Here is a 23750-nt window from a genome sequence, read left to right on the forward strand (position 1 = left end):
GGGACAGAGGGTCCATCAAGGTATTGCTTACAGCTCCCTAATGCCCTGTCCAGCTCTACACCAGCTGTTGGTTTGATTTATAGCATCTAGTAATGACCTTCAAGGAGCCATCTAGCAAATGGAGATGGTTGCACTAGGCTCATTCCTTCCCCATTGCATCAGTCAGGGTGGGGTAGAACATAATTAAGCTATATGCCTACTTGCTAAGGACTCACTCAGGTCAAATCAATCCTCAGTGGGAAGATTCAGACAGTTTTGGTCCATTTGGACCAACAAAGTGATGTATTAGACAAGAAAGTGCATCCCAGAAATTCACCTTAACTAAAACCTCACCAGTCACTTTTCATTGACCAAGCTGATTAAATGCTGTGAGTAAAGAAGCTATAGAAATGATAAAAAGTACATTTGCTTCAATAAATTCTTCCATTTTAAAATCATCTTTTTTTGTCTCATGCTGATTAAAATCATGTGTTAAATGCTGTGTATGAGGTTTATATATGCAGTTTGGCTTTACATTTACACAAATACTTCAAAGACACAGAGGAAGGTCTTCAGTAATGTTTTTGACTATTCCTGGTAGCACTCATGTGGACCCTTGTGCCTCAATAGAGCCTGAACTGAAGGCATGGGTCCACCACAGAGATCTGGGTGCAGGCATGGGTCTTTACTAACCAGAGTTAAGATGAGATGGGTTTTGGTCACTGCCTTTTATGTCTAATTCCTGTTGTGCAGGATGTCTCACATACTGTCTGGAATCTGAGTTAGTTTCTGGATAATGATTTCTCGCTAACTGTTTGTCTCCATCTTTTCTCTATGTAGGTGCACAAAAGTGACACCACAGTTGTAGTGTTCTTCATAATGCCTGCAAAAACAAATAATTTCAATGTGGAAACATTAAAGGGGCAAGCAGTCCGCAAACAGCTATGGTAATCACTACTCTTATCATTCTTGGGTGAGGAGTTAAAAGGATAATAATTGTACAGATCACTCATGCAAGATGGTCCTACAATGGATATTAGCTTTATTCATGGTTCTAGGGTCTATGCCAAGCTATAGTCACCTCTCAAAATGTAGGATATATGATACATCATAGGTAATTATGACATTTTCTCAGCATGGTAAGGCCTCATTTGGAGTGCTTTGTCCAGTTTTGGTTTCAAAAAACGTGCACAAACTGGAAAGATTCCAAGGAGGTGCAGTCCAAGTGATAAACTAGAAAATATAACCTGCAAGGAAAGGTTGAAAGTATTGAGTTTATTTAATTTAGAAGAGAGAAGAATGATGGCCATGATAACTAGATGGATAATGAGGCCCTGGAATAAACAGCTACTTAGAAAGGTTATAGAATCCAATCACTGGAGATTTTTAAGAGCAGATTGGACAAATTTCTGTTGTATGTGGTCCTTTTGCTCCATCCTCAATAGGACAGGTTAGAGTTAGATGGCCTCCCTGCATTTCTATAGTTCTTTGAGTTGATCAGCTTTCACGCTAATGCAAAACCTTTAAGTAACCACTTAAAGCAGTTAGAGCTGGAGCTACTGACATTATGGAAACTTCAATCAGTCCATGTGGACTCTGCCTTTTAGCAGAACTTCCAGGCACACGAAGAGCACCACAGGCAGTTGCTGAAAGGCAGTTTCATTGCTTCCAGTTCAGGCCATGATGTGTCTCAATACAGGCCTGCGTGGGATCATAATGAGGTGGTATGGATTCTGGGGCATAAAATATAAAACAGGACAAAATCCTGATATATATTTTTAAAATTCCTTAAAGACACAAAAATAGCATCACCATATGTCCCTGCTCTGAAAAAATGGCTGCAGGGTGCTTTGAATTAATTTCCGTGCTCCAACAGACTCAATTAATCAAGTCTGCTCTGATGCACTGGATTTCCAGCATTTCAGAGCAGGCTCCCCACATGTGTTTAGGAGCCCTATAATTACAGCGTGTTGGATCAGATGTCCTGCACATCTACAGGCACCTGTTATGCCTCATTCCAGACATTGCACCTCCTCCCATGAACATCTGGCATGGCAGGAGGAACTGGGTATACCTACACGGTTATGAATACTCTGCAATTATGGCGCATTAAGCTTAGTACTTGTAATAACAGGTACTAACTTAATGCACTGTAATCAGCGCTACTGCACATTAGCACAGATGAATGCTTTTTTAGTGATGTTAATGCACATTAGATTAATCTACTGAACATTAGTACATTAGCACGGGTTTTGTCTGCCACACTAATGAGCAGTAGAGTTAGTCTTCTGAGCATTAAGCGTCTCATGTAGACACGCCCACTGTATTTCAGATCTGGCATAACATTACTTCAAACTCACTGCACCATCATTTTAACATGTCAGGAGCCTCTCTTTCTTTCTCTCACTCATTCTTTTACACCTGGAGCTGATTTTCATATTGGAGAAGAATGTTCTACTTGTCCAGCAAGGGGTGGGGAAATGAGCACCAAAAGTTCTAGTGCTGGTTTTGCCAATTAATTTAGCTTTGGGGAAGTCACAATGGGTCAGATCCTCAGTGTCACTGAAATCAGACAGCGTGGCCAAGGGTCATGGAAGGAGACTTTAAGCAGGTGGTCTTGTGCTTCCCTGTTGCCTGAATCCCTAGTGTAAGTCAGAGTACTTTTAGCTTTGCTCTTATTTCCACCAGCAGTGACATTGTACATTTTGGCCCTGACAGGCTGCATTTTACAAATTATTTTCTTACATATCTAGGGACACTGCACAATCTGTGAAAGAAAAATTTGGAAAGAAACTTTACGATGCACTCTTAAGGTGAGTCTCAGAGTCACTTTATATTTCAGAGTGACAATTCCAGCTGTATAACCTGGATTGTTTCCCTGTTTGTATTATGGGCACATAAGAAAAGAGCATTGGGAGAAATGGAAAAAGAAGATGTAATTAGAAACTCAGGAGTCTTTCCTCTACCCCAGATTTCCTGTGTGTAGTTGGATAAGTCACTTAATATTAAGATTTCAAAGGAACCTGTCTGGTATAGGAATCTAAATTCTATATTGAAAAACGTTGTGGGCTATTAGGAGTCTAAGAGTACATCTTAGTTTCATAGTTTCACAGTTTCATAGTTTGTATGAAGAAAAGGTGTATTTTTAACTTGGGTTGGGTCTTTTGAAGTAGCTAACTCAAGTTAAAATAGTAATGATCAGGTAACGGGATTCAACCTGAGGTAGCAAATTAAATTCAGTCCCAGGTGTCCATATTGGCTTAAACTCAAATTAAATCTCTAGTTCATTTTTTCACTGATATTTAAGAATGAGTTACCATATTTTTCGGACCATAAGACGCACCCAGTTTTTATGGCAGGAGAGACTGTGTGTGCCGGTGGCCGGCCATTTTTATTGCCGGCTCCCGGCGTAAACAAGCGGCAGATGTCCCGCTCGGGCTCCGCCGCCTCCGCGGGCAAGCTCCGCCCCGTCTCCCCGGGACACACACCTTCGGACCATAAGACGCACCCTCGTTTTCCCCCCACTTTTGGGGGGGAAAAAGTGCGTCTTATGGTCCGAAAAATACGGTACCTAAAGAAGAGTGCCCTGCATTTAGCTTCTCTAAATCTATCCCATCCATGTAGTTGGTCCAATAAAAGATAATCATCCACTGTAATGCTTGCTGTTACGAATACAAGTATTTTCAAGCATGGCTGCTAAACCCTTTTTCTTATTAAGATTCAAAGTCACTTAAATCTGGTCTATACTAGAGTTTTGCCAACATGGCTACATTGTCTAGGGCTGTGAAAAGGTCACAAGCCTACACTATGTAGTTGCTGCCACTCTAACTATGGCAAAGGCCCCTAGTGGAGATGTAGCATTTAATGGCAGAAGGTCTTTTTCTTCAGACATTGCAACACAGCCTCTTTGAACAACAGAAGTTCAATGGATAGAAGTTCTTTTCTGTCAGGATAGCTATATCCAGAATGGGAATTTACCAGTATAGCTATGTTAAATACAAAGCTTGACCTTGTCTTACCTCTAGCCAACAAAACTTTGTAGTATAGACCAAACCATAGACAAGCCTTTTTGAAAATGTTTACATTAATCTCTCCTTGCCTGTGTCCCCTAATCTATAAAATGAAGGTTATAGTACTTCTCTACATATCAGGAGTGTTAGCACTGTAAACAAGAAATGTGTATAAATATGGTTGATAGAAGAGAGTGGAATTCAGATCTCCTGAGAATCTGGTTATATCAAAGGAGAAGAAGGCCTTTGCGCACATTTCTCAGGACATGCTCTCCTTCATTTCAAGTGGAGGCTAGTCTGAGTTGAAGCCATATGATCTCATGCTTACTAGAGTTGCCTGGGAATTTCAACAAAAATAAAATGCTCCTGGGAAAGAAAATTTTAAATATCTGTAATTCTTCTTCCCCTCTAATCCCTTTCACTTGTGGAGCTGTTTGGAAATACTTTGATTAAAATTGAATTTTGACAAAAATAGAAATAAAAAATCATGAGATTTTTATCACTGGTATGTATGTATGTATAGCCACAGCTGGAGGGAATTGCAGCGAGGCAGTGGGAGAGAGAGAAAAGGGTGTTTATGTGGAAAACATTTAGAAATAATAATAATACTCTCCACTCAGTTAATGGCCTATACCAAATTCCCTTAGAGACAATGAAAAGACCCCTGTTGACTTTAGCAGGTTTGTTGACTTTAGCAGGTCTTTATCTTCACTCCACAGTTGTAGTGTAATTTGTAAATTCATAATAATCATTTCTAAAATGACAAATTACAAGCCATTTGGTGAAATAGACTCTCTGTATTACCCATGCAGAGGAGAAATTCCAGACTTGAACAAGATCCTTGATCGGGATGACATAACCATAATGAAAAGAGCCATCTTTGCAACTCAGGTCAGAAAGGATATTTATTGTTTATTCATAGATTCATATATTGTTAGGGGCTGGAAGGGACCTTGCAGATCATTGGGTCCAGCCCTGCCGCTCTAGACAGGAAGACAACTGGGGTTAAGTGACCCCAGCAAGGTGACTGCCTAGTCTAGTCTCCTCTTGAAAACCACCTCTGGAAGGAGTTTATTCCACAGTCTGGACTCCTGACTGTGAAGGAGCTTTTCCTGGTATTAAGCCTGAAGCTGCCTTCCAGGAATTTGTACCCATTGGTTCTGGTCTTCCCCAGGGGTGCCCTATTGAACAGTTGTTCACTGAGCTCCTGATGCACTCCTGTGATATAGCAGTAAGCCACTCTCAAATCCCCTATCGAACATTTGATGGAAATGATAAGTATTCCATCAAATGGAAAGTCTTCACTACCAGTTTTTTATTCCTTGCTCAAAGTTGCCTTTACTGTGCTGTAGAGACAGACGCTACCTCCAGTGACCACCCACAACATGCTTGATGATAGCAATGATCCCATTCTCAATACTATTCGGCGCATTGGACTCTTCAACAACCGCACTGACAGAGTCAAGGTAGAATCTCCCATTCTCTCTTTTTTTTTTTTTTTGTAATGGAATTTCTTTAAATAGTTTCTGTGTAGTTCATATAGCTGGTTGGCGTTTGAGGAAATCGGTTCCATTCCTGGGAAAGACATGCAATAAAATAATTACCACCCTTTCAAATAACAGCAGCCAGTCACTTTTAACAAATACCCCTGCCTGCTTATTACCTGCAAAAATTCAAAGGAGACATTTCTTGTAAGGAATGATGGCTTTTGCCATTAAAATGTTTAGCACCATGCGCAAAATCCTGGGGCTAGTGAAGTCAACTGCAAGATATCCATTGACTTCTTGAAGACTAGGATTTTACCTGATGGGTTTGTAGCCTGCATTATTTAATACATATTTACATGTGGCCTGCCCATATCTACTAGCAAGTTTCATGAGGACACCTTCCTAATCCTTAACAAAATAGGAAATATACATCTGAGATAGGCAAACCCAGAAAAAGTTGATTCCTTAATGCATATGCCTGCATATTTAACTGGAAAAGGTTCTCAATATGAAAGGTGGAGTTTCTTGGTGCTCTTGGAGTTACTCTTGGTGTTATATTGCTCAGAACAGGATTCTCCCCTTCTGGGTTCTTCCTTGTGGTGACAAATCTTGGCACAGCATATTAGTCCTAATAATTGCCACAGCCCAGCCCATGATGAGCAGCATCTGTGATTTTTCTTATTAAGCATGGATAATATTAGCAATGGACCATTTAAAACTGTTTTTGACAGCACCCTTGTTTCTGCAATAAGCTTATATGAAGAGATATAAGATAAAAGATAAATTAGGAAAACTAAACAAATTAAGATTCCAAAAATCATTGATGTTATTGGGCTGAGTTGTATGTAAACAGACTAAAATCAGGGCTGGGAGAGAACACAATATCTGAGTCCCTTGTTTTAGAACCACGATAAAGACACTAACTGTTCCATGTTTTACATATTAAAAAGTATTGCTTTTATTTCTCTTTTGTTTCTAATGTAACTTTTGAATATCCAGGTAATATTACACCCAGAGTTCCTTTCTTCAGCAAGTCCGTTATTACCTATGGACTATGAAGAGTTTGTCAGAGGCTGCCATCTGGGGGTGTTTCCATCTTACTATGAACCCTGGGGTTATACACCAGGTAAGCAATTTTTACACTAACTGCTATTAGAAGGTAATACATGTTTATTATTAATGTCTGTACCTTTAAAAATGGAATTGATAGTCATCATCTGCTGCATTATTTCAAGATCACTTTTGACTCCATTTCCCCTACCATACAAGCCTGCTGATGGCGGAATTTTGGGGCCAACTTGCATAATAACGCCATTGAAAACTACCCATTGTTCTGATTTTGAACCCTGACTTTCCCCAGTAGTATGTAATTTTATGGTCTCCTATGGCATTGGAATACAGATCTAATTTATTTTCTGGTAACATCAAGTATGTGTCATATAAAAGGAGATCTGGAGATCTGGACATATTTTAGTAATAGGGCAAGAAAATAGGCGCAACCCAAAAAGGTCCTCAGCTGGCACAATTGCCTTGATTTCAGTGGAATTCTGAAGAGTTTAGATTTCAGTTGCATAGTCTGCTGGGTATTTACCAAGCATACTTACAAGCAGGAATGAATGAGCCTCAAAGGCCTGGCGGGAGGTTTTTAAAGGAACAGGTACCAGTGAAGTTTCCAAACAAAAAAAATACCACCCTGATCTTCAGTGATATTTAGGCTCCCATTTCCCATTTAATACATATATAAATACAGATTAATCAATGAAAGGTATAGACACTTAAATATCTTGGAAGATCCGGGTCTAGGTGCTTCCATTCATTTGTGTTTTGGGGGTGTTGGTTATAGGTGCGTTGGTCTAAGGACATAGGCAGACAACATTCTTTGGGTAATGTGATATCTTTTATTAAACCAACTAATTAGTTGGAAAAAATTGTTCTTAACAAGCTTTCAAGCACAAACACCCTGCTTCAGACATAGGGAGAGTCTGCTGAGGTTTGCGTGCTCTCCTGGGTAGAACAGAAGCTTAAGCCAATATGCAAAATGCAGGTCTGTCAAAATGCAAATGTGTGGCAGGGAAGATCAGAGGGGATAAAAATTAATAGGTGTGAGACAGGTAGGGTCTGGGTAAAAGGGTCTGGGTAAGGTTTTTATACTTCCACAGTTGAAAACAGGGATCGCAGACTATATTAAAAAGAGCTGGCTCGAAGAAAGAAATGATTGATAAAACAAAGAAGTGTTGTTTCCATTTCACTTTGAAGGTTTCTGACCAATGTCCTCCCTTTTTCTGCTTCCCAAAGTGAACCCAAACAAAGCACATTGACATCAAGTCTCTTTGTATGTGTTTTTTGGCAGCGGAATGTACTGTGATGGGCATTCCTAGTGTGACCACAAACCTTTCGGGATTTGGCTGTTTCATGCAGGAGCATGTAGCGGACCCAGCTGCTTATGGTGAGACTTTTAAGAGCACTTCAAAACAACACGTTAGACTGTGTGTTTTTCACCTGCACTTCTTGACGGGTGAGGAACAAACTTCAGAGTTCCAGAATTTGATTTTCCATCAGTTTATCCATATGTTTACGAGAGTTTTCTCCTGTGTATGTTTTCCCCATTCAGCTAACTCCTCATCTCTGCTTCCAACTCAAGTAGCTTTCCTTCCTTCCCATCCAAAAATGCTATAGCCTGGTCTTGGAAATGGTGAAACTATCTCTCTTTTAAGACTTTATAAAGAAGTTATCAATTTTTCAGAAGATAGGTACATATATATATTTCATTTTCTGAAGATAGGTGCATATATTGAGGTAACACCATAAAATGCTAGTGGAGACAAAATGCTGCAATTTTTAACTCAGAAAAGCCAGTTGAGGTTAATCCTGGATATAATATGTTAGCCTTGACTAGCTATGTGGAGGCCACTAGCTATGTTTATCTGTGCCTTGTCTCCGCTAGGATTTTATATTAAGACAGTGAACTCAAGTTAACTATGTCAAGGTACAAATACAGCTCTTTTTGCTTTGAGGAAATATCCTGCCAACTTTTCAGTTTATGCTTCAGACCATGGAGTTTTAGTATCAAATAAAGGTGGAATATTTTCATTATATTTAGAAATGTACTCAAAATTACTTGAAACCTTTTCCCCCAAATTTTTCTTTTTTAAAAGTAAGCCTTCTTTATTTGGAAACAGATCTGCTGAATATCAGCATGAATGATTAAGCAATCAATTAATTTATTAATTAATTCTCAGCAACTGATGAAACATTCCCTTAGACTGGAAAAAACTGCGTAACTTATAGGTATCACTCCTTGTTCCACTTAGTAAAACACAACTCCACTACATGGAAAAGGTTAGGCATCAGGGAAAATGGAACAGAAATGTTAAAAGCTCATTTCTGGTCTTGCTCATCTCCAACTTTGTGTCACTCAGGGATTTATATAGTTGACAGGAGGTTTCGCTCTCCTGATGAGTCATGCAACCAGCTGACTCAGTTCCTGTATGGATTTTGCCAGCAGTCACGACGCCAGAGAATTATCCAGAGAAATCGAACTGAAAGACTCTCAGACCTACTGGACTGGAGATACTTAGGCAGGGTGAGTGAACATTTTTACTAGCTATATAGTAAGCTGTTGTCCCAAACACACAATCGTCACTGTGGTTACATCTCTAGAACCTTTGATCATCTGTTTCAAGGCCTCAGTGAAGTGAGTCAGAAGAGTGAAGTGAAACAGCCCTCTTCTAGAGGGCATATAAGCATACATTTAAGTGCTTTGGACAATCACACCCACTCGTGCCCATGCTGAAGAGAGTATTATTTTGACCTGATTAGTTTAAGCTGAAACCAAACATAATGCACTTCTAGCTTTTTCAAGGATAAAGACTACACAAAGATAAAAGGATGTGGAGAAGCTTGAGAGAGTCCAGAGGAGAGCCATGTGCATGATCAGAGGTCAGGAAAACAGACCTTACAATGATAGGCTGAGAGCCATGGGGCTCTTTAGCCTGGAAAAGTGCAGGCTCAGGGGTGATCTGATGGCCACCTATAAGTTTATCGGGGTGTTCACCAGTATCTGGGGGAGCATTTGTTCACCAGAGTGCCCCAAGGGATGACGAGATCGAATGGTTATAAACTCCTGCAAGACCATTTCAGGCTGGGCATAAGGAAGAATTTCTTTACTGTCCGAGCCCCCAAGGTCTGGAATTGCCTGCCATCGGAGGTGGTTTGAACACCTACATTGAACACCTTCAAGAGGAAATTGGATACTTATCTTGCTGGGATCCTGTGATCCCAGCTGACTTCCTGCCCGTCAGGTGAGGGGCTGGACTCGATGATCTTCCGAGGTCCCTGCCAGCCCTAATGTCTACAAAATCTACGAAATCTATAGTACCTCTGGCCATAGCAACCTCCAAGTTATTTTCCAGGCTCTGTCTATAAACATCTGAGAAACAATGGGAGCATTTACATGTTCATTAAAATGCTTTAGGTGTGCATTAAATCTAGTACCTGCACTGTGAGGTACTAGAAAAATGAGCATTCGCTTATTTTAATGCGTATTAGCTAAAGAGCACTTTTTTGAGATGCACATTAAAATAGGCTAATGTGTATTAAAGCACATGTGTAGATGTACCCACTGAATGGGTTTTTAAGTAACACAGAAGCACAAGCTCCATTAGCTTTCCATGGGATTTGTTCCACAAATAACCCTTGACATTCTATCTCATACCCTCTGCTTTGTGCCCTCTTGGCTGTGCATTACCATTATGGTAGGACTGTGCTTTGAAGGCACAATAAAGCCCTTAGCTTATCACAGAGAATGGGGCAATATCATGCGTTCATTGGACAGCAGCAGATCAGTATTCTACAGAGCACACAAGTGAAGAGACAAGGAAAATGTAATTACTATGGGTTACATCTTGCCCTGGAATTGGTGGGAGTCCCCCAGCAAGTTTGCAGATGACACCAAGCTGGGGGGATTAGTACATATACTAGAGGTAGGGCTAGGATTCGGAGAGACCTAGACAAATTGGAGGATTGGTCCAAAAGAAATTTTATGAGGTTCAATAAAGACACATGCAAAGTCTTCCACTTAGGATGGAACAATCCCATGCACGAGTACAGGCTGGGGACTGACTGGCTATGCAGCAGCTCTGCAGAAAAGGACCTGGGGGTTACAGTGGACAAGAAGCTGAATATGAGCCAGCAGTGTGTCCTTGTTGCCAGGAAGACTAACAGCATACTGGGCTGCATTGGTAAGAGTGTTGCCAGCAGGCCTACGGAAGTGATTATTCCCCTCTATTCAGCACTGGTGAGACCACATCTGGAGTACTGTGTCCAGTTTTGGGCCCCCACTACAGAAAGGATATGGATAAGTTGGAGATAGTCAAGTGGAGAGAAACAAAAATGGTTAGGGGGCTGAGTCACATGACTTCTGAGGTGAGGCCAAGAGAACTGGGCTTATTTACTATGGAGAAGAGAAGACTGAGAGGGGATTTTAAGAGCAACCTTCAACTACCTGAAGGAGGGTCACAAAGCGGATGAAGCTAGACCATGGGTGGGCGAAGTCCAGCCTGCAGGTCGCATCGGGCCTGCAAGGAACACCATTTCCCAGCAGCCCCTGCCTGTGTTGCTGGGGCTGGTTTCCATGGAGACCCCAGCAGTGGCAGGGCTGAACAGCGTGGGCCAGGGTTTCCATGGAGACCTGCCCCAGCAGCGCTGGCGGGGTGTACGGCTGGGTGGGAAGCTACTCTGGAGCCAGGATCTTGCAGCAGTGACAGCGTGGTCTGGAGCCGGGACAGAACTGCAATCTGCCATGGGCACAGAGGGTAGTGAAACACTGGAACAAGTTACACAGAAAGGTTGAGAACTCTCTCTACCCTTGGTGTTTTTTAAGACCCGGCTAGACAAAGCCTTGGCTGGGATGATGTAGTTGGGGATGGTCCTGTTTTGAGCAGGGTCCTGAGGTCCCTTCCAACCTTAATTTTCTATGAGTCCACATGAAGCTCTCTTATAACAAATTCTCCATTCGCTGTAAGCTGCAGGGGCTGGTAAGTTTCATGGAGTTTGAAATTTTGCAAATTCATACCAAGTTCACAAATCTGTTTCCCTGTAATTTATATTTTTCTTCACTTTTAAGGAAGAACCATTTTTAACATGCACATGGCATGCATTCATATACAATGTATACAAGTTTTTTTTTTCCTATGAAAGAAACCTGTGGTGTGCTTTAGGGATAAAGAATCCCACTTCCCAGAAAGCTATTCTGGTTCTAACAGATATACTATTCCATTCTTTTATTCCTCGATCTAACAAAAACATATCTTTTATTAAAGCCAAAACACCAGATTATTTTCAAAGTGAATCAAGTGTAAATTACATCAGGAATTGTTCATTACTTCAGTTCTGTGTGTGTATAATACCACAGGGTAATACCAGTTTGGTATAGTCTAGGTTAGTTAGAGCTATATGCCGTGTCCAGATGAGCACTGCAGAGCAATCTATGGCACCACACACCACACATGCAGGTATTCCTCATACTACTACTTTGCAGCGCAGGGGGTTTTTTGATACCAGGAGATCACAGGGTCAAAAAAACCCATGCCAAAAAAAAAAGCCCAGACTGGGGCACGTGATGGCAGTGTGAGCCACCCAAAATGGGGAAGTCACTGGCCAGAGCCACACTTCAGCTGCCAGCCAAGCTCCCAGCTGGAAGAGTGCCACAACTACAGCTCCCCAGGGATGCCAGTGATGTAAAAATCGCGGTTCGTTTCTCGGGAGGCGGAAAAAAACCTTCAGCTACAGACACACTCTATTAGCAACACAAAAGGTATATATTTGCAAATAGGGTCAGAGAGAGAGACAAAAGATCAAACACTCTGCCCCCGGCACAATCATTAGCAGGCTTTTATCCCCTCTCTCCTGACCACGTGTGCAGAAGGAGGAACTTTTACAACTCATTTCCGGTTCATACAAACATATATGTAAACATGTCGCTTCATACGTCCCATGTGCATTATAATTAACTACTTAAGTATGCGGGGCGGATAGGCTTAATATGCATTAGGTTATCACGCATGCGTAGAAGGGATCCAAGGTTACTCAAGGTTCAACCTGAAGGCTAAAATGGCAATTGCTCTTATCTTAGCCTAAGAATGTGGGGGTCATGAAAGAAAGTGTGATTTAGTGTAACAAAGAGATAGTAAATTTGCAGAACAAAGAGAGAGTGATACCTTAGTACAAAGGGCCTTTGGTGGTTTTCCCTTCAATTTCCAACCCCCCCCTTCCCTCTCCCATTAAGGAGACAAGGAGGGCTAGCAGCTGTGTTTTTTTTTTTCTAAATCTGCTATTGATAATGCATTTTTAATAATATTTCTAACACCAGCACCACAGGTAAGGCTGCTGAGGCCAGCACAGTTGCTGGCCCCAGCCTCCCCTACCCCACCCAGCGTAACCTGCTGTGTACTAGAGCAGGGGCAGGCAATTATTTTGGGTGGAGGGCTGTTTGTCCTGCCCCCTGGTTGCCATCTTGGGACCAGAAGTCCTGCCCCTAACCTCTGACCTTTGCCACTGCAAGTTCTTCCCCTTGTCCCTAGAAGTACTCCTTTGATATCTTAGAAGTGGGGAAAAAAACCAAATTATGCGCTAAAAATCAAATACGTCTAATCATATCTTTTAATACAATTAAAAACATATATTTTGTCATGATTTGTGTGTGTTTGTGCTGTATATGTAGAAGTGATTGCATAATAGCTCAAAATGCTGTCTCACTCTTGTATAGTGTGGGGCGTGTGCTGGGAGTCAGGGGGTATGGGTGTGTGGGTGGGTGGGTGCGGGGTGTGTGGGGACCTGTGGATGTATGTGTGTGTGGTACTTGTGAGATGTATAGATTGTGTGTGGAGGAGGGTGTGGCTGTGGGGTTTGCAGGAAGGGTTTGAGAGTATGTGAGGTATGCATGGGAGTACCCTGCACACTCCTCATTGAGCTGGTCAGCACCCGCCCCTGCTTTGTAATAGACCAGAGCCTGGGCATGCTGGTGCAGCCGCTCAGATACAAATTTGCGGGAGCCTTCCTGCACTTCCAGTGCCCTGTGCCGGGTCCCCAGCAGCCTTGGGCCCCCCCCGCAACACTGCCCCCTGGGCTGCCCAGGCCCTTCCCGGATGGCCCCCAGGTTCCTGGCACCCACAGGAGCCTCCAGAATGCAAAAGCATCCATAGGGCTAATTCTGCTCCTGGCAGAGCTTCCCTGCCCATCTCGGGAACAGGGAGTAAGCTGCTGGTGGGCCACTGGGCCCCTGGTGTCCAGGTCGGCCCAGGCCTTCCCCCGCCCAACCAATGTGGCACCATACCCTGGGGCCAGCCATGGGGGGGGAGGAGGACCAGCTGAGCCCTTACTGCCCAAGCCTTATGGCTGCATTTGCACTCCAGCAGATCCGGCCCTGCAGGACACTGGGGGGCACCGGGCAAGGGCCTGTCAAGCCTGGAGGGCAACACAGGGGGCATCCAGAGTTGCAGGAGGTGGCATGGGCCAGTGGGGATGTGGCCTGGAGCATGGGGAGGTGGTGCAGAAGTTATATTGCACGTCTGAGGCTTGGGGCAGCAACAGCCCAGCTGTCCCCCTGCCACAGATGACCCTGGCAGGCACCACTGCCCCAGGGGGAAGGCCCAGCTCCTCCTGCCCTGCAAGGGCTCAGGGGGCAGCTTGCCCCCTGAGCCCAGGATGGATGGAGAGGCTATGCTAGAAGCCAGAAAAGGCCTGTGGCTGCTTTTCTTCTCCATTAACTCCTGCGACCTCCCCGGCCTTCCTGTTTCCTGGGCTGGGACCCTGCTAGCTTGTGGCAGTCCCTGACACTGCCTCCAGGACCATCCAGGAGCTCCCCTGGGGCTTCCAGGCTCCTTGTGGCCACAGGAGCTACTGGAGCAGAAAAGAAGCCACAGTCCCACTCTGGCTCATGGCACAGCCTCCTTGCCCATCCCAGAGCCAGGAGGCGAGCTGCCACCAAGCTGCTAGCCTCCTGTGGTATATGGGGGGCCTTCTCCCTGGGATGGCAGCACCCACCAGGACTTTATGTGAGTGGGGGGACAGCTGGGCCCTTGCTGCCCCAAGCCTCAGGTGTGCAAGGAAACTTCTGCTCCTCCTCCCCACATTTCCCACACCCCAGGCTGAGTCCCCAGGGCCCGTGCCACTGTGAGCGCAGCAAGAGTTCTCAGAGTGCAAATGTGGTCTCTGCGGCCATCTGACCCTAAGACAGGCCGGCACCCACCCAGGTGGCCAGGGGCCTGATCCTTTTGCCCAGATGGGCAAGCGTGGGGTGCACGGGGTTGGGAGTGTGTGTGCTGGTCCCTGCCTGTATCTCCGGGCTGGGGGACTGGGAGCATGCAGGAGCCAGTGACAGCCTGGCAATGCCACAGGGCCAGCACTGGCGAGGCCCAGAGCAGGGTGGCAGGAGCCCGGGGCATGGTTGGCTGGGCTGTATGGAGCTGGGCTGGGCTGCACCATCAGGGAGAGAGGAGCCACCCCACAACACTGGAGCTGGCTCCCACACACTCTCTTGCTCCCAGCTCCCTGCCCCAGCCCTGCGGTTAGACAGGGACCAGCACACATATCCCTGACCCCACATGCCCTGCACTCACCTGTCTGGGCAAAAGGATCCTGGTTGTTGCTGGCTCCCATGCACCCGTTCACTTCTGGCTGCATTGACAAACCGCAGGACTCAGCAGGAGCTGGCCTGGCCCAAGGACTGGGGTGATCACCCATGATCCTCCCCTGCCTCCCTATCCCCCTGCTCTTACCTGAATTTCCCGCTCTGGCTTAAGCACAAGCAGCCCCACGGTCCCAGGCCAGAAGCCTCTACTAGGCAGGGGCTTCCAACTGAGGAGGCAGAGCCAGGGCCAGGGCTGAGTGGACACTGCTGTTCCAGGGGCCTGCCATGGCTTTCCTTGGGTCCTACTGCCCCCATCTCCTGTCATTTTTTACAGGAGCCAGAGGTAGATAAATACTCATTTAAAAAAAAAAAATCAGAGGCTCCACAGGCCAGATAGAATGGCCTGGTGGGCTGGATGCAGCCCACAAGCCCTATTTTGCCCACCCCTGTTCTAGAGGGTGCACCACTTGTCCCCAGGGAAAGAAACATCTGTACTCATGTGGACGCTGCTATAGTCAGCCTTTTTTTTTTTCTTTCCTTCCTTGAGAAGACAATATTTTTCTGTCTGTTTCCTGCAAAAGTAAGTCTGTTTTAATCTATATATTTCTTTGTTTTACATTTCAGTACTACATGCATGCAAGACACCTGGCTCTCAGCAGAACTTTCCCTGAGAAATTTGAGATGGAACCAAGTGCTCCTCCAAAGGTGATATCTGTACTTACAGATATTTTTTTCTGCATTTTTAACTACTGTCTAGAGAGAGAAAATACTTTTAAAATGATTATTTTGCCACAGAAGGGTAACATATGCATGGCTGCCTAACAGAAAGACCAGAACCATCAGCTGAATGGAGGGACAGATCTTCCATTGCTATAAACTGACATTGGTAAAACTATGCCAGTTTAGAGCAGCTAAAGATCTTGGTACTGGGGTGGAAATCGGTACCTTCTAATTTTATGCCCCCATAAAAACCTGTAGAAACACTGCTTTGCAAGTTCTATGTGGAGGGGCATTTTGGCAAGGTGTCAAGAGGCACCAGGGTCCTCTCTGCATGATCCCATGTACATGCTCTGTAGATCATGCAAGACTAATCTGAATAAGAGCTGAGGATGAAACAGTTGTTGGTCAGAATCAAGGCATATGTTCAATCTACTCTTATCATAAATAGTATATGTGCACCAATTTGGGGAGTGGTTGTACTCAGCTCCAAAATTAGGACCTGGGTTATTTAAAACCTAATTGAGGCAAATCCAGTTACAATTCCTTGTTTAAAGTAACAACTGAAGATGGGGTGCTATGGCAAGCTTAGGCCTGCCAGGAGGTTGTATGTGGCCAGTGGCCAGCTAGTATGCCCCCCTGCCCCTCCAAACCATCACCCTGTATCTTTCCTGCCATGTCTTGATGGAGCCAATTATGTGGAAGGCATCTTAAGCCTTAAGGCGCCTTTTACACATGATCCAAGGTTGAAGGGGTGGTGCTCATTGGATGAGCTTTAGGTAAAAAGTCCCAGCTACTATTTTGAAGCACAGGGAGGTGCAGAGGCTGCTAGAGTGTGCTAATTAGCATGCTCCAGCAGATTCAACTAATTGAGTCTGCTCTGATGCACTGTAATGACAGCACGTCAGAGCAACATCCCCTAACATTTACAGGCCCCCTTAGAATGGTATTCCCCTTGGGCCACTTGGTTTCCCTTTTTTGTACTTGTTCTGGCCTTGACTGTCTTGGCCAGGGCCTATTTTGCTGTAGCTGGTCCCTTCACTTAGACGAATTATTTAAGGCGGAGAGCCACTTACGAAGTTTTGGCAAACTGTCGAGGGCCACATCAGTAGCAGCCCTCAACAGGTGCCCCGCCCCCTGGTTGCCATCTTGGGACCAGAACTCCCACCCCTAACCTCTGACCATTGTCACCGCAAGTCCGTCCCCTTGCCCCAGGAAGTACTTCTTCGTGGAAGAGGGTTTGCTATCTAAGAACTGGAAAAAAAACAAATTATGTACTAAAAATCAAATACCTATAATAATATATTTTAATATAATTTTAAAAACATATTTCTGTCCTGATTTGTGTGTGTTTCTGCTGTATATGTAGAAGTGATTGCATAATAGCTCAAAATGCAGTCTTACTTTTGTATAGTGTGTGGAGTGTGCAGGAGTATCACGGGTATGGATGGGTGGCTATGAGGTTTGTGGGGAGCTGTGGATGTATGTGTGTGTATGGTATTTGTGGGATGTATCACTGTGTGTGAAGGAGGGTGTGGCTGTGGGGTGTGCGGGAAGGGTTTGAGGGTATGTGGGGTGTGCACCTGGCTCTGCTCTGGAATAGCCCACAGCTGGAACATGCATGTGCAGCCACTCAGATCTAACTTTGGGGGAGCCTCCTTGGGCTACCGGTGCTCTGTGCTGGGTCCCCACTGGTTTGTGCTGCCCCCGGCAGCCTTGGCTGCACCCCTGCACAATCCCCTAGGCTGGCCATGCCTTTCCTGGATGGCTCCCAGGTTCCTGGCAGCTGCAGGAGCCTTCAAAATGCAAAGGCATCTGTGGGGCTAATTCTGCTCCTGGCAGAGCTTCCCTGCCCATCCCAGGGGCAGTGGGCAAGCTGCTGACAGGTATCTGGGCCCCTGGTATGTGGATGGGCCCAGGCCTTCCCCCTGCGATGTGGCGCTGGGCCCCAGGGCTAGCCATGCCTTGGGCCAGCCAGGCCCTTGCTGCCCATGTCTTGTGGGTGCATTTGCACTCCAGTGGCTCCTGCCACCACCAGGAGCCTGGGGGCTTCCAGGGCATGAGGCATGAGAAGCGTGGGGTAGTGGTACGGAAGTTACATTGCACACCTGAGGCTTAGGGCAGCTACCGCCCAGCTGCCCCCCACATGGGCAGCTCCAGCAAGCTCCACCACCCTGAGGAACATGTCCAGACCCCCTTCCCACAGGGGCCCAGCAGCCTGCCAGCAGCTCAAGCCCTGGCCCTGGCCCTGGCCCTGGCCCTGGCCCTGGGATGGACGGGGAGACTGTCCCAGGAGGTGGATCAGGCCCACAGTTGCTTTTCTGCTCCGGAAGCTCCTGTGATCTCCTTGGGCTTCCTGTGTCCTGGGCTGGGTCCCTGTCAGCTCGTGGCAGCCCCTTGCACTACCCCTGGGGCCAGCCAGGGGTTTCCCCAGGCCCCCAGGCTCCTTGCAGCCACAGGAGCTTCCAAAGCAGAAAAGCAGCCACCGCCCTAGTTTGGCTCCTGGCACAGCCTCCTTGTCATTCCCAGGGCCAGGGGGCTAACAGTTGCCAAGCCACCAGCTCCCTGCAGTGCAGAGGGGGAGGGGTGGGACTTCCCTCTGGGACAGTAGCACCCACCGAGGCTGCCTGTGGGGCGGGGCAGCTGGGCCATTGCCGCCCCAAGCCTCAGGTGCATGATGTAACTTCTGCACTGCCTCCTTGCACTTCTCAGGCCCTGGGCCATGTCTCTGCTGGCCCGTGCTGCCCCAGTGGCTCTGGAAACCCCCTGCACTCCCACCAGGGCTGGACAGGCCCTTCTCTGGTGGCCCCCGGCTTCCTGGCTGCAGCAGAAGCCTCTGCAGTACAAACATGGCCACAGGCCCTGATGCAAGTCTTTGTGGCTGCCTGGCCTGGGGCAGTTGGCATCTGCTTGGGGCCTGATCCTTTCATCCAGATGGGCAAGCATGGAACATATGGGGTTGGGAGTGTGCACACTGGTCCCCATCTGTATTGCAGGCTTGGGCAGCTGGGAGCGAGTCGACACACAGGAGCCAGCAACAGCTCAGTGGTGCCCCAGGGCCAGCACTGGTGGGGCCCAGAGTGGGGTGACAGGAGTCCAGGGCATGGCTGGCTGGGCTCTGTGGAGCTGGGCTGGGTTGGGCTGGGCTGGGCTGGGCTGAGCCAGCAGGAAGAGAAGGGAGTATTGGTGCTGGCTCTCGCTTGACCACTCACTCCCAGGCCCCTACCACAGCCCCATGGTCAGGAGGGTACCAGCACACACAGTCCCAACCCCATGTGCCCTGCTCTCACCTGTCTGGGTGAAAAGATCCTAGCTGTTGCTGCCTCCCATGCATCTGCTTGCTTCTGGATGAGTGGCTGGACTGCAGGACTCAGCAGGAGCTGGCCATCCCAGCCCAAGGACTGAGGCAATCACCGGTGGTCCTCCCCTGACTACCTGTCCCCCCACTCTTAACTGAATTTCCCACTCCAGCACAGGCAGAAGCAGCCCCACTATCCCAGGCCAAAAGCCTCTGCTAGGTAGGGGCTTCCAGCTGAGGGGGCGGGGGCAGGGCCAGGGCCAGGTGGGCCCTGCTGTTCCAGGGGCCTGCTGTGGCTTCCTCTGGGTCCTACTGCCCCTAGGTCCTGTCATTTTTGACATGAGCCAGGACAGATAATTATTAATTTAAAAAAAACATTTTAGGAGCCCCATGGACCAGATACAATGGTCTGGCAGGCCAGGTGTGGCCTGCAGGCCATCTTTTGCCCAACCCTGACTTAGACCCACTTAGTCCAGCCTTGGCTCTTTAGTAGCAGTGGTACAGCTGCGAATTTGGTTTCACAATAGGGCTGGACCCTCCTGGTTCCCCAGTCTCAAATGGGTTAAATCCCCATCTCTGTCTCAGTGTATGACCGCTTGCCCACAAGGGGTGAATCTCACAGGTTGCTGTAAGGCACCTGCAATGTGACATTTACCTCCTCTCGCAGTTGCTCTTGGTCCGCTGGACAAGCTAACAGAAACAAAAATTGCAAGCAACCACTTTCAACAAAAGAATACTGCCTCTCCAGGCACTCATAAACAAACTCAACATGAAAGGCAGTCCTTTATCCCTTTGGGGTCCTGTGGCAGGGAAAAGAAAAAAGGCCAAATGGAAAAAAAAAACAAACCTCTCTTGACCCTTACTTCCCAGAGTTCCCCTTCTTTATTCTGGGCACTGCTGTGGCCCACCTGGGGGATCCTGCCCCTTCACCAGCCAGGGATAGACTGCATCTCCAGCCTGAAGGCAAGCCAATTTATTCCCTGCCCTGTCCCTTCCGGTCAGCCCAGCCTATTGACTAGTCCAAGCACAGAGGCTGTTCATCAGTCCCAGCCCTGCCAGCTGCCTGCCTTTTAGCTCCTACCTCCACAGCATGCAGCCACTCCCCAGAGCTGAGTTACTGGCTGTTGCAGCTGTCTCTGTCCTGGGCCACAAAGACCCTTCTCTTAAATGGCCCCTGCTGGTTTGGCTGGCTTGGTAGCCCTCCCCCAGTAATAGGTCAAGGGTTCCAGGCCCAAACCAAAACTCTCGATCTAGATTTTCATTTGTTGCTTGTAGCAATGCCTATTTGAATACAGGCTGTGATATAAATTTCAGCATGCACCCATTCACACAGAAAATCAGGAGTATTCAGATTAGAAGTTAGGATCTAACTCTTAAAGAAATATTGAGCCAGGTTTTTCAGTATTAGGGTACTGTCTAAATCCAGTAACTCCACTAGTCAATTACTCCAAGTTTATACCAGAATAAAAAGAAACTATAATTTTATAACTTGGAAAGTTTGGAAAATCTTGAACCTGATGAGTGCTGGTTTTATTTAACTTTAATATCTGGGGCAGGTAAAGCTTATATCACTTAACATATGACTTGAGGTTTGGCCCTGGAAAGCATCAGCAAGACCTTGTTGTGCATAGCCTACAAGCTACATTGTTGTCATTTCTTTCATTTCTTTCTTATGTCTCTGGCAGACGGAAGGTTTCAGGTACCCCAGGCCCTCATCAGTCCCACCATCCCCTTCGGTCTCCCAGCCTTCTAGCCCTCATCAAAGTGATGAGGAGGATGAAGATGAGGATGAAAGATATGATGAGGATGAAGAGGCTGAAAGGGACAAGCAAAATATAAAGGCACCTTTTTCCCTTGGAATAATGCCACCAGGAAAGAAGCAGCAGCATGGAGAATATAGGAACTGAATGCCATTGCTGTCATGCCTGATGATGTTCCAGCTCCCGAACAGTGCATTCATGTAGGTTGGTCAGGCTACAGATTGAGGACAGTGCTATGAGGTTAGGACATTTGAAACAAACATTGCTTTATAAGTAGTTTAAATTGTAATACTTCTCCCTTCCTTGGAGGTAGAAGAGATTGTTAAAATGAATTAAACCTAGATAATATTATGATTCTCCTGTGATCTCTCCAATTAAGTTAAATGTACTATAGATCATATTTGCATCTGAAATTCATTATAACCCATGAGAGCAGATCCATCATAATTATTCCAATCAAATCTCCATTAATTTATCTATTCTGCCCTTCCAAACTATCACCTTTAAGTTATGATTTACCACATTTTGAAGAAATTGTTACATGTGGGAAAACCTGACAGGGTTCAAAAAGTGTTGAAAAGAGTCAATTTTTTTCTTATGTTCTTTATCCTATTTTAAATCTACATCACTAAGCATTTTTTAAATGATGCAAAAGTGTCCTGATCCAGATGTAAACCATATTTCTTGTGGAAAAATATCTAGTTCAATGTGTGGGCATCTTTATTATTTTCTGAAGTTGTCTAGGCCCACAATAAATGGCAGACCACCTGTCTTCAGGCTTTTGTTGAATGATTCATGTTGTTATATTTTTACTCTCTTAGATGAAGTAGTTTGTGAAGAAAATTAATGTGACTTTGCCCAAAGAACTAAAATTCCTGACTCCGTACCTTGCCTCTACAGATATGCCCACATATTGCATTGTGACTTGATAACAGTTAAAAGATGATAACCATAGACAGCTCTTTCCACTGTCAGCATGAAGACCTCCTGGTTTTGGAGTTAGCAGCACTTTTTATTATTAAATGTATCTAGACCATATCTAGACTATGAACACACAGCAAGAAGCACATCTGAGACAGACAGCCTGAGAGTAGCAATAGGGTTTACCCTCTGGGCTATTCTAAAGCAATCATGATGACTTATTTCCAGAATCTGGGCTTGTTCTGTAGAGGTGAGTGGGCAGGGCATGCTTCTTGGCAGCATTCCTGGACATAGCTTCCAGGACTTCCTGGAAGTGATGTAGATGAGGCTTTAGGGTTCTTGAGTGATATTGTACTGCTAAGTACTGTACAACCACATATTGAGAGAAGTAGTCCTTGCCCTGAAAAGTGTATGATCAAAATAGGCAAAAGGCAGGAACAGAAAGAAAAACTTTCCCAATACTGCAGAGCTGGCCAGTGTTACAGCCCAGAACAGAACTCCAGTCCACAGACTACCCATCTAGTGGTATAGTCACTGGAGTGCACTGGAACCAAGAGGTGCCATCTCCTGCTTCGCTGGTGAGTAAAGGTGGGAGGTTGCCCTTCAAATTATATGACAAAGTTCTCAAAATGAATGGTATAAAATCCTCCCCTATAAACCAGAGGAATAGGCTCAAAAGAATGGCTGGTGACTAAGGTGAAGCAGACAACTATAAAGGTACTGTAAGTGTGCAGTGTGGAAAAGATTTGATGGGACTGAAATAAAATAGTTTAACTCCTTCTTCTTAGATGGATCCCAGAGAGCTGAGATGGGCAACTTGCAGATTGCCACAAGATTCTTCCTCAGCTATACATATAGCATATGAAATCACTGGGGTAAATAGTGATCTGGATGGCACTTGAATCCCCACGTTATCCTAAGGAAGACAAGGTTCTTTGGCTGAATCTGCTATCTTTTATAAAACCAACTAAAATAGTTGGAAAAAAATCTTCTTTGCAAGCTTTGGGGTACAAATACCCTTCTTTAGGCAGAAGGAGCATCTACAGTTGTTTTCTGCTCTCCTAGATGGGATAGAAGCCAATATCTGGCTTGTATCCCATCCAGGAGAGCACAAAACAACTGCAGGTGCCCCCTCTGCCTGAAAACAAGTGTTTGTATCCCAAAGTTTTTATCCAAAAGAATTTTTCCAACTATTTTAGTTGGTCTAAAATAATATATCATATTTACCCAAAGAACCTTGTCTGCCTATGTCCTTAGGACCAACATGACTACAGTCAACACCCTGAAACACTTTATCCTAATGATGTCCAGCTGAGGGTGTCAGTCTCTTCAAGCTCAGACACTGCAGGCTGCAGACCATTATCATAAACAATTGCATGAAAACCATTTGACTCCCAAGTTGTATCCTGATGAGAGTGAGGTTGGTGCTGGCATAGAAAGTAAAAAGCACTTTGATAACATGGCTGCTTCAAAGTCATGCATAGTTTCCTGATTCCCCTTTATAAAAAGTAGCAGTCATAGGGAAGTCCACTACTTTCCAGATGCTAAAATGACTTTTTCACAAACATAGACCTACAATAGCCAAATTAATTTAGGTTTTCTGGTTGTAAGTCATGTCAATTCCATCCTGAGCATCAAGGCCAGCTCCCAGAGGCATAACAAAGCAGCTGGTCACCCAGAGCAGTAGGGACTTCTGGCTGTCGCCCTGCTGCTAGCATGGTTGTGTGGTTGTGGCAGCAGCTGATGTTTTTCCTCCCCTCACCTTGACCCCCAAGTCAGTGACCAGAGCAGTTGCTATCAAGACTATGGTTTTATTTTAAATAGTCCAATTGTGGATCTTAATCAAGTAAAGAAGCTGTTCTGTAGCCACATAAAACCAACAGCCACTAACTCTAAACCATTATTGGGGTATTTACTGACATCTGACAAACTTGGCAGTACTTATCTGCC

The 23750-nt window shown here is 45.6% G+C and overlaps 1 protein-coding gene across 2 annotated transcripts in view; it reads left to right on the forward strand.

The window, feature by feature from the left end:
* GYS2 (glycogen synthase 2) overlaps window positions 1-22814 on the forward strand; it is a 63782-nt gene extending 40968 nt beyond the window's left edge. Inside the window, exons 8-16 of one of the 2 annotated variants that reach the window (XM_090041114.1) lie at window positions 820-926; window positions 2733-2792; window positions 4802-4880; window positions 5342-5455; window positions 6476-6602; window positions 7827-7922; window positions 8896-9059; window positions 15729-15809; window positions 20805-22814. In XM_090041114.1, the coding sequence (XP_089897240.1) occupies window positions 820-926; window positions 2733-2792; window positions 4802-4880; window positions 5342-5455; window positions 6476-6602; window positions 7827-7922; window positions 8896-9059; window positions 15729-15809; window positions 20805-21026 (1050 nt within the window). In that variant the 3' untranslated portion in view covers window positions 21027-22814. The remainder of the gene's footprint in view (window positions 1-819; window positions 927-2732; window positions 2793-4801; window positions 4881-5341; window positions 5456-6475; window positions 6603-7826; window positions 7923-8895; window positions 9060-15728; window positions 15810-20804) is intronic. The other variant, XM_090041115.1, reaches the window with a different exon arrangement.
* The last annotated feature ends 936 nt before the right edge of the window (window positions 22815-23750 follow it).

The sequence above is a fragment of the Crocodylus siamensis genome, chromosome 4 (genome assembly GCF_052110815.1).
Source record: "Crocodylus siamensis isolate JL-2025a chromosome 4, ASM5211081v1, whole genome shotgun sequence".
In the NCBI taxonomy this organism is placed as follows: Eukaryota; Metazoa; Chordata; order Crocodylia; family Crocodylidae; genus Crocodylus; species Crocodylus siamensis.